The sequence below is a fragment of the Varroa jacobsoni genome, unplaced genomic scaffold (assembly GCF_002532875.2).
Source record: "Varroa jacobsoni isolate VJ856 unplaced genomic scaffold, vjacob_1.0 scaffold_1299, whole genome shotgun sequence".
NCBI lineage: Eukaryota > Metazoa > Arthropoda > Arachnida > Mesostigmata > Varroidae > Varroa > Varroa jacobsoni.
The window spans coordinates 210,058-227,218 of NW_019214201.1; the positions used below are offsets into that span (position 1 = coordinate 210,058).

At 41.4% G+C, this 17,161-nt stretch overlaps 1 protein-coding gene across 5 annotated transcripts in view; it reads left to right on the forward strand.

Moving 5' to 3' along the window:
• Positions 1-17,161, forward strand: part of LOC111268553 (semaphorin-1A) — a 142,077-nt gene that overhangs the window by 86,060 nt on the left and 38,856 nt on the right. For all 5 annotated transcript variants that reach the window (XR_015314274.1, XR_015314273.1, XR_015314271.1 and 2 more), the window contains exons 4-5: positions 15,703-15,796; positions 16,104-16,474. Coding sequence is in view for 1 of the 5 variants with exons in the window: in XM_086971735.1 (XP_086827861.1) it covers positions 15,703-15,796; positions 16,104-16,474 (465 nt within the window). In the remaining 4 variants the exon portion in view is untranslated. The remainder of the gene's footprint in view (positions 1-15,702; positions 15,797-16,103; positions 16,475-17,161) is intronic.

A 17,161-nucleotide genomic window follows, 5' to 3' on the forward strand; every position in this document is an offset into this window, starting at 1 on the left:
ATGTATATATGTGGTTGAGTACGACAAGAGGGGTGGATACAGCGGAAACCAGCAAACATATACATCTATTTTATTAAGAAATTGCTTGAATATACTAATTACGTAAATGTTGTAGTTATTTTAATTCCATTAAACGCTGTCACTACGGTGGATGGTTTATCAAAAAAAATCGAACGAAAAGCAAGGTAAGAGAGGAAATTAGGAACTATGCACATCTAAAAAATATCTTTTCTATAAAAAATTGCTTTAGAAGTTATTATATTGTACTTGCTATACTATATGCATAATACATTAGGATCTGTATGAACTTACCGTTGATTTGAACTTTCAGCGAGCTTAAATTACCACCAAGGCTATCTAGGGTGGTATACGCTTTTTTAAACAAGCTGTCAGCAAATACGATCTGAGATCAGGGTTAGTAGGGGTTGCAACTTATACTGAATAGACCATTGCCACTTCGCCTGTCAATGGGAGATTCTATTCTTTGCTAGCAAAACATTGGGGCAGATCGTTGACTGGTCATAGTTCCTTTTCGTCTGACAGACTAAGTGGCAAATTCTCCAAAAAACCATGATCGTAATCGCTAAAGTGACGAGATTACGTTCAGATTAGCTAATTATTTCATACTTTTGTTAATCATTATTTACAGCCATTTATGTAGCCTAACACTGGTTTTCTCTCTAGGTTATGACACTAATAAGTATTATATTCTTGTTAGGGTTTGTAGGTGAGTCTTTTGACTGAGAACAATCGTGCTTCACCGAATCATATATCACGATATAGAAATATGGCCCTGGCCGAAGCTGAAGTACGCACAAGTCTGGCATCCTTCGCTGTACTTCTAGCTATTAGCCATCTTGAGTAAACTACGCAAAACATAACAGAAATGAGCAGACGTAGGTTTCCATGAAATGGGTAAGAAGTATTCGAGTTGTAGAGCAATAAACCCGTCTCAGTCATGAAAAACCCTATTTTTTTTTAAGTATCAGTGACACCTTAGTTTTAACGGGCACGGAACACGTTAGAACATATGGCACGCGTGTACATATATCGTGGGGCAATCCGCTGAGTATTTGACGTTTATATTCTGCGGAGTTAGTGACTTCGATGAGGTAAAGGTGACTTGTGGCTGGCAGGTGAAATCCTCATCATTTTAGACAACAACTTACGGGCTGTGTACTTCTCTGCAAGATTTGATCCATTTTCTCTAAGTAAGCTGCGAGCTGGGAAAAGGAACGTGATTCCTTCTCAGATCGACGTTGTGATGGCGCCGTTATCTGCCGTAAGGGTGGCTGTTTTGAAAGGTTTCTGCTTGATCTTCCTTTTAATGATGGCTCTTGTTGAAATTGATAAATCTAAAAGCCAGACAGAGATGCTGATTGGACGGCTACGTTAGCGTTGCCGTAGCGGACGTTGCTCGTCGAAAACAAATTCTATGTGTAGAACAGCCATTCGGATGTTGACTGCATGCAGCGGAGTATTGACTTTGGGCTGACTGATAAGATTTGCACGATGCAGTTATTGTCTTCTTTCCAGTGTCACCTTTTACGTTAGACGTGTGCGGCGACGCTTTCTAGCTTCTTTGCGATCTCCGACTTAGTTGCACAGAACGTGGCGCTGTTAGTCGCGCACGATGAAAATTGGCCGAAAAACACAATTTTCCCATTATTTTGATCGGCCTTACAAGGACCACTGCTGGAAACCATCGATTGGAATACATTAACTAATAAAGTATTAATATATCTAACCGAAGTATGCGGACGTCACAGATTACTTCAAACGTTTCTGTGAATACCCTGTAACTTATTTTTTTCTGCGATAGCGTAGTTTTTTTTTTCTGCCGAATAGCATTGGTCGTGAAGTTCGGTAAGCGGGTGTAACTATAAGATCGCGGTAAAATTTGTATTGACCTCCAAAGTTTCTGATTTATTACACTGATTTATTATTGTAACTATTACAAATGTACGCGTTTTTCTATATATTGAACATGGTATTAAAAAACCTCGATTATACCAATATTAGTGTAAGTTGAGCTGTAGTTCATCTTGGGACGACAAAAATAGTTGATAGCGTCTTGTTGGTGAAGAACTATAATAACTGCTATATACAGCTATCTTATGCTGAGTATATAATTAATAACAAAAAAATAGCAACAGACTTGTTCACGTCGAATACGATTGGGGCACAACGTATGCGTTGTTTGTACTCCTCTCTTTAATCCATTCCGGGTGAGTCATAATAAATGAGTTATTATTTTCGCTAACGTTTTCTTCCTTTGTATTTATTTATACCTCATATGTTCAGGTCATCTTCCGTTCACCTACCCGGGTCTTCAGTGTTACGGTAACCCCAAAACATTTGGTTTGGTAACGATGCTTTGTCACACAGAGAATTGGCCTAGGGCCCGCCAACCTATTATAGAAGTCGAAGGTAACACCACAACAGAACAATAGGCTATGATAAGTTGATAATTACCTGTGATAAAACTGTATCCCAATGTACTGAAGAGGACAAGGACCGCGTGTCCTCCAGTAGCCTTGGCACGCGCCATAGCTACCTTCGTTGTTATTTTAAGAGACACCTGATCATAGAGAAAGAACCACCAGGCGGGCCGCTAACAACACGTCACTGCTCTGATATATAGTACGAGTGACATTTCCGTTAACGATTTCAATGGCTGTTCCATTAATATAACGACAAAATGGCACCTAGTGGTTCCGAAATAGTTATGGTACCAGCCTTATTTTCGAATGTCTTTTTATTGTGTTAGATGGTTTGCTTTTTCGAGCATGAAACGAACGTGTCGACCTCTGCCTCTTAACTTAGATCACCTCAGTTGCGCTTAAGTTTAGATAACCAGCACGATACCACTGCATCATCACTGGGAAATATGTATATATATATATATAACCATTTAAGCACTATACCACATATAGGTCAAGTGTTTTCGTAGTAACTGGTTTAACTAAACCTATAATCCCCATTGCCATGTCTCTAATGAAATTTTTGATTAGAACACATTGCACACCTGCTAGCCTTTGAGGGCTAGCTTCATTGCGGTGCTGCTAATAGGAGTTGCCTACTGCGAAGACACATGTTTGGCTTTGATATGTGGAAAATTGTCTATTGAGAGCTGACACAGTGAACTGGACATTAAGGTTATCAAAGCAATATTGCCCTTTAGATTGTTAGGTGAACGACCTAACGTAAGTTCCAGCTAGTGTACTTCCGAGACAAGTTCTGTCTAGTTACGACCCTTCTGGCTTTGTGTCTCGAAATCAAGTGGAGTGTAGATATATGTCAAACCCTATGATCAACAGCAATAGCACTGGATGATAGGTTTAGCCTTCAAGAGTAGTCTAGTTGCTTGCAAGCTTCACCGCAATTTGTCCGAACAAGCGAATCAATGCGAAGTATAGCATTGGGCGATAATAGAATGGGTATGAATATCATTTTGTTAAGTTTAACTTCATATATACAGTCCGTCAGCGACCCCTCACGCAATTGAAGTCATTTGGCGGGTGGCTGGCACCTCACGATTCTACATATTTCGAGTCATCAAACCTCGTTTTGATGTTTTTCTCGGGTAGAACAAAAATAATTAGCCAGTTCGTAATTGTAAATCGTAAAATCGTCCATAAACGAAATTCATTTTTAATGGCTGAATGATCTTTTGGTTATTATAACATTGTCTAGACTCGCTTTGAAATAGCTCTATGATTCATGATATACCAACTATTGTTTTTCACAGAAAAGTTTACTGCAAAAATGGGGAGCACCTTGATGAAAAAAGGACCAATTCAGGTCCATTGACCAAAATGGTAATAATTTCCAACGTCGGCGATAGATTAAAAATTAAACATTTTATGCTATTTCTATTGTAACTTAAATATTGATTCCATGTAGATAAAAACGACAGTTATAATCATTCACACCGGATTTTTAGGACACTGTACATATATATACAAAAAGTGAGGCAAAAATAGGCTTCCTATTCGGGAAAATGTGTGTTTCCAACTGATACAGATGCTCGCTGGTTGTAGACCTGGTCCATCGTGCCACTCTGTATATACTGCCATTGGTATACACTACATGAAAGCTATAGGCAGAGTACGGCGTTTGCTTCTACAGTTTTTCCCAAGCTCTGTTTCTACAGAAGAATATATATTTCAACGATTTTTACTGTATGCCAGAAGCCTCATTTCTGTCTGTTGTCGTTGTCCTATATTAGAACCACTCAGCTCGCTGACAGCGTTAGGATCTGAATTTAAGGCCTAAACTCCTCACTTATTGTTATTATATAAATATACATTTTTTAAACGGCGAATTACCTGTTAGTAGTGACCGTGCATCAAGCGAAATGTGTACTGGGTTGGCCACTATTTAGAAATATTTTACATAAATATCTATCGTCGTAAATGGTGAGTAATACCGACGATCTGTTATGTGTCCTTGCTCAGCTTGACGTAGATAATTTCAAATCAGCTTAAAATATTTCATTGTGATAATAAGCCAACCGTTTACGATGTTGAGGCTCTACCAAATAATTTGGCGGAAGCCCGATACTGGAGCACTCGATTTGCTAAAACTAAACATTTACCTAATATTAAAATGGACTAATAATTAACTTCCCTTGCGGAGAGCTTCAGTATAGTTTAGCGCGAAAAAATCAACACTTTTGAAGGTAGCGACTAGAAAAATCAGCCCACCACTTGAAATAGTGCATTCGTTAAATATCGAAAGTTCGTCCCTTGTCCTAAACTACACTTAGGAAGTTAAATCGAATTGGAGTGTTATAGAAATATGTATAAATCGTTCACGTAGTTTTTTCGAAAATAAAATGTAACCGACAGCTGAAGTTAGGGGTGGTACAAGTTGAGCAGTTATGGACAATAATAACAACGGGACTACCGGAGGGGATAGAGACCATAGCATATGCAGACAACCTAGCCCTCATAATCAGAGCCCGGACAGAGGTGGAGCTGGAGAACAAGGCTAACGACTACCCCCCACCTCATGGAACGATGGATGGAAGAACATTATCTACGGCTAGCCGCGGAAAAGACAGGAACGTTATACCTAACTGGAAAAAAGAAGACCAGAGATGTAGAAATATTTTTGGGTAATACTCAAATCGACATTCAGAAAAAGGCGAAATACGTCGGAGTAATAATTGACACTGCAATGACTGGAAGAGAACATGCAGCTACAAAGGCAGAAAGAGCAGCCCTCAATTTGTCGCGAATACTGCCCAGAGTAGGAGGAACCTCCGAGGGTAGCCGAAGACCACTGTCCTCAGTAGCTGAAGCTAGAGCGCTATACGCAGCTCCTGTATGGGCAGAAATGGCGCTGAGGACAAAAGTCAATAGAGATAGATCGCTGCTCAAAGAATAGTCGCAATACGTTTGGCCAGAGCGTACAGAACCGTGTCAACCGAAGCACTTCTAGTACTGGCCAAAATGGTCCCATGGGACTTGCTTGCCATAGAAAGAGTCCAAGGACCGCTTAACCTCCAAAAAAAAAAAGGGCGTTTTCACTGTACGTCTGCCCACTAGCAATGTCCGGCTTGCAGACCCAGCAGTAACACAATATTGTATAGAACGATAAAAAATATATATATATATGCGTCTCAGGGTCATAGAAGTTTAACTTCTTATTGGCGATCTTCGTCGGCTTCTGCACTGTTCGTATTTGTTAGAAAAGCATGAACCCCCACGACATTATTTGCTACCAGTGCTTAGCCTGCTATAAGCATCAGTGACCTGTGCTTTTAACAGTAGAATCACAGTTTTAACAGAAAAAGTTGATGGTTAAAGGTCATCCCGAAACAGCCCCAGTATCGATAGTAATTTAATAATGTATCAATATATAATTAGTATATTATTATAACGATATATTTTAGTGCGCAGTTATTTTTGGCGTTTCCATAACTATTTGTACGCAAAATCTAAATACTAAAATTACATACATAATACATATCTGATGCAGAGATGTTCCGAACAGTCACGATTATAGAGGCTATTTTGTTTTTTTTACACAGAACGATACTATAGGGGCACAGTAAACAACCCAAACATGCCGACGACTAGTTCAATTCCTCGGAAATACTGGAAATTTCATTTTAAGGATAACGCCTTCTGCTTGCAATGATTTCCGTTCCTTTGTACCCCCGCTCCCTCGCTTTTAGTTATCTAGTTGGCGATGCAGGACCTAATCGACGTGGCGGTAAATACGTAAATTACGGAGGAATTGAAACGGACCGCTTGTCTATGTCGAAGGTCTTCATATAAATTTTGCACTAATCTGATCTGACTGGCTGATCCAGTTTGTAAGTGGAAGTTAACTTAGTCAGTTGTTTAGCAGGTTCAAAGACGTCATCATTAATATGACACGATGGGTTCGTGCTGGCGGGTCTAACCTCCAAGTGAAGTGAGGTGAGAGCAACGTTTCTTGCATGAATAAACAGTTTGCCGTCCGAATATCGTTGCGTTGAGGTGTTTCTATTGGTAAGGGCTTAGCCTTGTGGACACGCGATTGCGAGGGTCGAAATAGTGCGTTCTGCTTGTCGGCAATCCGTTCTAGCTTCTAAGCTCGGAGAGTCGATGCTCGCCTTTTTATGCGAAACCTCTGTAACCAGATGAGTAAACTAGGGGCTATATGTTCGGTCGGCAAAAAACAGTATCCTTTGAACTGGATTAGTCAAGCAAAATCGGCTCCCGTTTCGATCCAAGGCATTTTAGCGACAACAGAAACTGCCACTACGTATTATATCCTGAGCTAGTATGGTGTTTTTCATCCGTTCCCAAATATTTGGGCTCAGTAGATGCTGAGAACATAAAAAGGAACCAAACTTTTAGCGAACCGCTCAGACCAACTAAGATAATGTAGACCTAACCTAACGATTAAAATAATGAAATCGAACAAATGCAAGGAAATGGCTGTTCGTTCAGTTCTGAAACAAATGTTGTATCTTGACCATACGGACCCTGATTTTTTTTTCCCCATATAGAATATCATTTTTGGCCTGATCAAGTACTAAATGTCTACTAGCTAGAGCTATCTGTTCGCCCGTACTATATCAATACGTTTTTGTGTACAGTTGCAAATGCCTATGTTAAATTAATTTTCGCGTACTTCTTACATCGTGCTTTTCGTCTAGACAAGTTTTTTTTTTCGGTCAAATTCATACGCTGGTACGCACTGCCGTACACTTAGCTCTATGGCTGTCCATCCACCAGTACAGAAGGCCTGTCGAAGATGAGGAAGTGATGGTCAAATTTATTGACACACACCCCTACGCGAACACACGTAGTCGATGACCGGTCTGATTAGCCTGCGCTAATAGCTAGCTATTTATGCCCCCCCGGACATCACAACAGCCCCGCCCTCATTAGACAAGGCTGGTCGCAGCGCCCTGACCAGATCTCATCAGGCAATCAGACCGCCGCAGCAGTAGCAACACAGACCGGCTTCGATCGTATCTCGTCTTTCTTTTGCGTCGACCGAAACGCCAATTACCGCTTTGTACAAACGCGGGTGAATAGCGAATAATAGACGCGATGCCCACTTGATCGCACACTTAGCCAAACGTTTTGTGGTCGATTGGCTTGTTACACCTCAAGTCGCCGTCTCGGTCTGTGGTCCCCCTGGTATCCAGCCCAAGTGGGCGGCCTCGATCTGCACTTAGTAGAGGCATAAGACCTTTCACGGTACCGTCGACATCTTTGATCGCTGCCAGTCGCGGTGCTGCCGCTGCTTTCGTGTCAGGTGCGTTCTTTTTCAGTAACTTTGAAAGCCAAAAGCACGTTCACAGCAATGCTTTTACTGATATAGAGTCGAAGCAGAGGGGATAGGGAGGTCTGTTTGGCCTGGCTAACGTAGGCACTGACGTTTCACGGGGGATAGTTGATGTAATTTTTCTACCCGAAGGAGAAAGAAATTATCACTAGAATGACGTAGTAATGGCTAATGCGCACAACCCGAGCTGAGGAGTGCCACTTAAAAAGCGTTCGCTCTACGCAACTTTATTTCTGATTGATGATTCTGTTGTCCGTATTTATCTGCTGATAGCAGCGGTACTAGCGGCAATGTGTCTTTATTAGTAGATACAGTTCAAAATTGAAAAAAAATAAAGGAAAAGTGCACATGGATGTTCGAGCAGTGAATATCTACAATTTAACAATAGGTAGTGATCAAATACTATACGGACAAAATCAACTGCGGGTAAGTTTTTGAGTAGCGGCCTCGTTTTCCGCTGCAGACTCACGCGGGCGCCCCCGTGATTTACACTAATGCCGCTTGGTCGGTACATACAGGCATTTCTTGAACCCTATACAAAAAAAGTATACATTGGCGTATGGTACCAAAGTTTTTAATGGCGACACTGTAAACGATCTTTCTACATAGTTCATCTTGCTAAGGTAATAAAAAAGTTAATTTCTTGATAGGTAAAACAATTCTTTAGTTAACTAAAAATGTATATTCATTGAGTGACTGCGATACCAAATGATTAGCAGGGAGGTGTATCAGCAGACTACTCTTCTGTGGTAAACTTCTGCAACGGCAAATTCACTCCTTACAAACCCACAACGTTCGAGCAGGTTTGAGGATCGTCCCCTGCCTTTTCCTCCAGTTTGCTTGTGTAGCTGACGTTCAGCCTGACCAGCTATGCAGCGCCCGTGGGCCTAATTCAAAGTTTTCTGTGTCTTGATTCTTTATATGGGTATTTGCTCTCTGAAACCCTTCTATACGAACACAATGCAAATGACATACACTCACGTATCTCCTCGTCTGCTTGCGCTCATGTATAAAGACCAATACTGACTCAAAGAGAAAATAAAAAGTCTTCACTGTTGAACTTTGCCCCTTTTTCGCACTCTCTCGAATTCTCTGGCTTTTTTCTCCGACGAAGCTCGGCAGTCGCATCCGCCCCGAAAGGGTTCATCAGCCTTTCGCAGTCAAACATGACGCGCCGCTAGTAAAAGGCTGAGCAACTGCCTAAATCGGCAAGCTCTCCTACAAAGTGCCTCTGTATTTCTTTCCTTGTAGGGTTTTCAGCATCCCGCTGAATATCAGCTTTTGGCTCAAGTGTTCTGCATACGCGTTCGTGCTAGACGATTGAAATTTTTTCTCCCTTCCCGGTTATCACGTTGACTGGGGCTCAGTCTGACCTGCAGGATCGAAGTAGTAAGTTCGTCTCCCGTCCCGATAAGTGTATGCACCCAGCGCTTGGGCTAAGACCCAATCCACAGAATTGGGTCGTCCAAGTCGGCTCAACCCGTCTCGGCCTTGTCACATGAAGGGTGACTGTGAGCCACAGCACATGAAGCAGCTTCGATCATCGTCATCATGTATGCAACTGGACTTCCTTACAGGGCTCTCATTTTACTTCTGTGGTGTGATACCGCTCCACGAGTGGCCTTTTTTTTTTTTTTTTTTTTTTAGTTTTGCTGGGCATGTACTAAACAACTTTACGAACTGGCGTTTTCTGCTCCGTCTGCATGTACTATCTTTTACGGCATCCCTTCCCTTCTTCATTCATTCTGTACCTTTTTGTGTGGTTAAAAATACGATCAAAACATTTTATACGACTGGGACATAACGGGGTGCACCGCCAAAATAACTTCAAACAAAAAAAAAACAAAGAATAGTCAAGCATGAGAGAAGGGTCCTACCATGCAGGGCAAGCAAACACTCACAAAAAGAGAAGCATACACATCGGGGCAAAGGGCGTACCCGCAGCCATTCAATGGCTAAAGTAGACAAAAGTTTCTATGCCACAATCTCAGTGCAAGCTTATTATGAGGGGGCGTCTTAAGAGAGTGTCGAACGGAAATTAGAAGAAGAGTAGTGGAAGAGTAGTGAAATATTACACAACAACAGTGAGTATTAATAATAATGATAGGAATGTTCCAGTACGACCTTAAACCCTTAGGAAAAACATATACATATAATTAAGGGTCTCACAGGCAGTAATAAACAAATTATGTTAAATGGCTCTTTCTGTCAAGGTTCATTGCATAGTAGGTTACAAAAATGCAGAGAGCCCTGTTTGAGAGCCTGTCATCAAGGAATTTTAGCCGGTTTTCTGAAGACATCGACTTCTAAGCACACTATCTTGTGTCTATTTAGTATGGGTTAATAAAATAGAAGACTAGAGGTTTTTGCAGTGCAGTATAAACTTTTGCAGCGTTATTGAACCCCTCCGACAAGTAGAAATAGAAATAGAATTTTGAGGATGGAAAGCGAAGTCTGACAAAGACCAACTTGTGGATGCTAGTTATCAGTGAAAATCAAACGCAGAGAGGGTAGATCTGTGTGCAGAAAAAAAAAGATATTGTTATTCTAAGAGCGAAGCCAAGGAAATTAACGTTTTGGATACGTGCTGCACGCTAGGCTTTTTTTTTCATGTTAAATTACCGCGGTGTTTAGCTGTGTCATCTCGGCCTGATCTTTTTTATGTCCTACATTCGATAAGGCAAAGTTTCTATGCTGCCAGACAATCTTAGGGGGTTGGGGATTGGAATTGAGAGGTTTTTCCATCAGAGAGTCGCGTTCGTATTCGATTATACCTTTTTTGATCTCATACATGGGAGATTGGTAAACTCGATAAAACCGTCAGATATGTCTCACGCGTTTAAAATAGTTTCAAGGACGCCGCTGTTATGCCAATGAAACACAGTAACACATTCACTGACGGAACTTGTCACTTAGTCGACTGGACCTTTATTGATAAACACGGAGAGATAACCAATGGATTCCAATGGATGTAATTTCCACAAAGGTGTTCGATTGGCCCAAACATGAGTTTACGCGTTTTCTCTTATAATTATTAATATATAATTAACTATTATAGTGCATATAGATAAACGATTTGTAAATTACTTTTCAATTTAGTGTCATAGTACCGGTGTAATTGTCTCTACGAGGAGTGTCGCGGGCCCTTGAAGCGTGAACCAATTAGAATTAAATAAACTTGAAATGTGCTAGATGAGTTTACCCTGCAGGGAAGATCTGTCGATAGGCAATCGCTGCAATTCTGGTTGTCTTACGGAGGAGTCTCGATCGAGGTCGTACCCCACGGTCGACATGGTTATTGAGTGATGCTCTGTTCGGGAATAAAACGCTACGAGATGAATCACTCATTGTTAAGGGTGCATTCATTGTCCAACGGCGACTCCAAAAATTATAGTCTCTCTTACCTTCAACCGTCTGGCCTTCTAACGGACAGAAGGTCATGGGGTCTCAGTTTAGCCTAAAATGTTACGAGCATTTGCACACCGGGTCATTTTATGCAGCAAATCAGCTGAACTATGAAACTGGCATCATTATCACAAGCTTCGAAAGATCTTAGGGACATTACACAAAGATGAGCACATATCGAAGGCAGGACTCTTACGAATATATATTGCAAATATTCAGTAAATAATAGCCTTCTGTAAGTGAATGACATTTTAAATAAATTACGTTACCCCACTACTGGTGACTGCCATTGATCATGTATCGATATTGACGGCCACTGATTACTATACTGACTGTCGGCCGCACGTCGCTTTCTACCCATGGTCAGGGAGCCAAGTGAAAGAACCTCAGATGGATAATTCCTTGACTCATAAAAGTAGGATGAAGAGAGCGGAGGTTGGAAAGAAAAGATGTTGACTTGTTCGTAGATGATAGCCGTACATGGTGGGCATAAACAATAATACGCTTTTGGCATATGGTTATTCCCTAGCCGCTATACGTCTGAAAACGTCTGAGCCGACCGACGAGTCAACGACTAGTAATTTTTAACGGGTGCTTATTCGAACGAAGGACAGATAAGACATTCGTTTCCGAACAACGGTACCATCACTAATGAGACTTAGACCCTCACTACACACGCAAACTTACGCGGATATACAGAGGGACACACTTGAAAGCGGAACCCATGACCTCTGCCTGCTAGCTCTAACCAAGAAGCCCGCGTATTACCACTATCCGACTGAAAAGATTACGAAGCATTGCAGCCACAGTCGATCCGACAGATGTAGCTGCTGCTGACGCCATCAAAGTCGACAGACGCTGCCTTTTCCATAATATGCCATTGTGCTATAACAAATAATAGTATTTAGCTGGTGTTCGTATTAAACTAAGCCAGTTTACGAAGCAAAAGCACAGGCTGTGGAAACTACACACAGGGAAACGTCATCGTTGGTATATACATACCCTATATATATATATATATGTCTTTTTTTATGTACATGTCTTAACTGCTAGTTCCGATCTCTGTCTTCGGCAATATTCCTTCATTTAGAATGATAATTTTGTATTTGTGTGAACGTTGAAAACACAATCCTTGGGTTCTATCTGAATCGAATAGATCACTGCTCTAGTGCTCATCTACAGTCGTAAATGTACGCTTATTCTCGACACGGCTAGCAACGCACTTTATGCCTTAAGCACCTGCATGAACCGTAGCAGTCACGATCAATTATAACATAAGCTAAATCTATAGGTTTGTGGACACGTTTTAAAATGATCTGCCAAACAGCCGTAGGGCCTTTATAAGTAAACAGAAAGCGCTTCCGAAACTATCGGGTCCGTGCAGGGTGACCGCACTTCGTTAAAATTACCACGAAACAGCGACTATAGGATGTGTTTCCGAAAGTCTGCTTTCAGTTTTAGCCAACACAGTTGACGCACACAGAACGCGCTCGTCGGCCTTTCAAACATGATTGTATAACACTGAACGCTTTCTTTATTTCTCTGTCGCATCATAACAACACATAAAATACGGACGCAGCAAAGGGAACATGTCTCCTTTATCGGCCCCTTGAAAATTTTCTTCGTGAACAACATATACATTTTACACACATATATGTGTATGGCGAAGCATTGGGCGCCTGTGCAAAAGCGAAAGAAGTTTGCTGGTTCGATTGAAAATGGCAGTCGTAACGTTCTACAATCGTGGCTGATCTATCCGGTAGTAAACGGTGGGTAATGCCTGGACCGAAACGATCGCTCACAGAGCCTGTGCTGTTGCGCCCTGCCCCTTTACGTGCCTTGTGAGCGCCACCCTATACAGGCGCTTACTCCATATGGCCTAACCTGGGTCCGCATCTTCTTTTTGTTCACGATCCCGGACTCTTTGTATCGTACCCAGTTCGCGTGTGTTATCGGCCATTAATGATCATAAAAACTATTTCCTTTGTTCGGATAACGTGCTATCTCGACGGGCACAAGGTCGCTGAAATCGCCAGAAGTTCATAAAACTAATCTGTTTATTTGCAACCGCTGCTGTAGCCGCCCGCTGATTTTTGGCTGACTACTTCAGGCTAAGGTACTGTCAATGAGGTATCTGGTCTAGGTCGGTCTCTGTTTCTACCTGAAGATCCTACTTTATTTAGCCAGCAATGCAATAATGATTCAAATGCACGCGTACGTGCGTGCACCAGCAGGCGTGGCGACTGTAGTCGTTTATGTGCGGATTTTTCCTTCCACAAGAACTGCTTCCAAAGAAAATATGAAAGAGTACATGAATACTGGGGAACGAAACGGCAAACATTTACGTACGTACGTACGTACGTACGTATAAATTACCGAACAAGAGTGTGGTATAAGTAACGATCTAGTGGACAGAGGGACGTCGACTGTATTGTAGATTTCAAAAAAATTGTGGTAGTGGCTCTCCCAGCTAGAGCTATGACGGAGAATTATACGGGATCATATTGAACATTGCTTGATTACCTGTGACGCGCTCGAAGGATAGCGCTCGGTTATATTTGGGAAGGGTGAAACTCTGAAACAGGCAATACGTCAAACACGATGTATATACAAAAAAAAAAAAGAAAGATACGCTTCAACTGCAATGAAGTTCACATAAACCATTGTATGTAGTTTTGTAGCCTTGACCAGCCTAGGGATTACTATTATCGGTTCCGTTATAACGTCGTGTTGGCGACACGCCAATAGTCTATGGCGTCTTTACTTTTCTACTTGGTTAACTTCTGTGTTCAAGCATTGTTAATATGATTCGACAATTTTCGAAACGAAAACATATTTTCCTATAGTTTAAGTTACTTAGCAGTCCTACAACACTACTGATTCAAGTTGCATGTAAGATATGATCTCTCCGATAACCGTCGTTAGATGTTACAAAATGGCAGCTTCTCGGTGATTGCTACGATGAATCTATTTGTACACACTGTTGACACATGTCTCTGATAAACCTGATATTAACCTCTAATAAATAATTTTCTGTTTTATACGTCACTGTCCCTGTAGCACAAAAACAGCAATCATAAAAATTCGTGTGAAGAGAGCATTTGTCGTACCATTCGGCCATCCGTTCTGGAATAACTGGAATTACTGATCAGTTCGAACATCGTAGCTTTGAATGCGTTCCTCGTTCGTTCATTGGTCTTCATTGGAAATCTCCACTGCTTCTGTATGCTGTATCATACCGAGTCACTGTATCAAACCTCTGAGTCGGCTTGTAGGCCTTTGGCCTATTATGGCCTAACATTTTGTGCGTAATACCAGGATTGCCCGATCCGACGATACATACGCATTTTGCTGGCGCGCATTGTGCCCCTTCTACGCATGCAAAAAATCACACTGAGTTTGTTGGTGCCTATTTTTTGGAAAAGTGGGCCTATTTCATTCAACTAAAGAAGTAATTAACTCACCTATAGAACTAATTATTTATATTGATAGAGGCAAAGGTAGGCTAAAATTCGTCAGAACAGTTCCGACCCTTTATACAGTAGCTTTGCGCCGTGGAGGCTGCAATAGTGAGTGATAAATAGCTCTACGCATCGTTTCTACACAACTTTAGTAATAGTAATCTTTCTGCTGTAACTTATGGTGATCGCTGATAATAATTCGAATATGATTAGTATCAATTTTCTCAATTAAATGAGCAACTAAAAACAACGTACCATACGTCCGCTGTGCGTTTTTTTGTCCTGCTGCTCTGTAGGACCGAACACAGGAAGGCGATTACGAACGACTGATAGTAACTCGCCTTCCATATGTGTACTATGCGTTGGGCTAAACGTAATTAGGTCTGATTTTAACATCTATGCCATCGTTTCAACTCGATTAGTCACTTTGTTCATATAAGGGTAAAATGCAATGGAGAACAAATCGCGTCAACACAGGAACCAAGCAAATAGTGTTTTTTTATTCGTCCCCCAAAAAGTTTACTTATACTTATCTATTTTCTACCAGTTCATTAAGTTATTTGTGCACTAGGTACATTGGTTCACGGTGAACTTTGGCCTGTGCACGAGAATAACATGATCGAAACGGATTGTCGTGCTTCACATCTACAAATCACTGCTACCTCGTCATTGTTTGCTGGTACTGTACAATGCTTCGCCGCTGTTGGAAAACTCCAAAGGGTGGGATACAAACAATGACGTGAAGTCTATTTTATGTTTTTATTAACAATGCCTAAACTTACATACCAACTATCTAAGGAATAATTCAATGCAGAAATATCGCCGATTACACATAGTCAGCCGGCTCGAAAAAATCCTGTCTGTTATCTTGTGTCCTATTAGAACACAAGGGTATTTCGGTACGTGCCATTGCAAAGTGATAATCCAACATAGTAAATAACGGTAGTGGTTGCTGGTAAGCTTTCAATACTCGGGCACACATGAGCAATAGCTATCAAGTGCTAACAATTAATAGACTTTTGTTTTTGTTGGATTTTAGCGGTCGATCGTGTGGTACGATTTCGGAGTGAACAAGAAAATGACCACTTCCGTTTATTGGACCATGATGGAGACTTTCTACTTATCGGCGCCAAGTAAGTCCTACCTTTCATCTAGGCAATAGAATATTATGGATAGTCACTAATGGACTGTGTTTTTTTTTGTCAATGGCTGTCACAAGCTATTTCAGATATCGATACATCGTGCTAAACACAAATTTCTTAAGCAATCAATACAGGCTTAGTCAACCTATTTGGTTTTTGGGGGGAAGCAGTTCATTGCTTCAGTCCTAGGTGTTTCGTTATGTATTTTTCGAACTAGGTGAAAAATAGTGGTTTAAATAAAAAGAAAATAAACGTCTACCTGAACAGGGATCGTTGTGCAACCTCTTAATGGTTTCAGAAATATGGTTTACAATGTGTCGGCGGCCACGTTATCGGTTCGTCGTCGCCTTGAGTGGCGTCCGTCGGACTCCGATGTCAAGATGTGCATATTGAAAGGTAAAAGTGAGGCAGCCTGTCACAACTATATTCGGGTCATTGCCAAGAAGGCCCATGATCGTGTCCTCGTGTGCGGAACAAACGCATACAAACCTAGGTGCCGTGACTATGCGCTGTTACCTAGCGGGCCACCGCCGTCCGGATCTTCGGCGTCCGATCACAAGGGCAAAAATCAGCGTTCACCTGATAGAGAGTTCAGTCTGACCGACGAAAAGCCCGGCGAGGGTCTCTGTCCATATGACCCTAATCACAACTCGACGTTTACATTTGCCGGTACGAATATATGTACATATATATATATGAGAAAGTAAATTGCTTCGGCCATGCATAAATCGGAACTGTAGGTAATACCATCTGTTAGTCAGACCGTTACTGTCAGAATCAGTTCTATGGCCGTATTTTATTATTGGTAATATGTCAATTTATAAGGCTTGTGCCGTGCGTCATATGATAACACTGCAATCAAGTTCGTAGATGTTGTAGACGTAATGTCTGATGGTGATCGTTAGCAAATCAACTTCGTTATAATTGTTTGGCTGTCTAACGAACTTCGTTAATAACTTTTTCCCGCTGCCAACGGAATAGCGCCCTTGGGATATCGAACAGGTAAATGGGAAGGACTGAATACCGCACGATTTTCCGTCTGCTATTAAATTCAGTGCTGCTGCATGAGGCTCCGATGATGGCTACGAAAATAGCCAACGCGGTGCTTATGGATCCAAGTTCGAAAGAACGTTACGTACCAAATGCATGTAAAGTCACTTTGAATTAACCGATTTTCTGCTGAAGTTCGAACGGAAGTCGTCTGACGTTTTCATTATGCTGAGCTGCCGTTAAGCGGTGCTGTAGACAGGTTGGCGGCCAACGCAATGCGAGCCTTATCTAAAGCCAAGTTCTAACGTCGTTGATGAAATTATCTGTTTAAACAGAGGATACTTCATAAATATAGCGATATTTTCG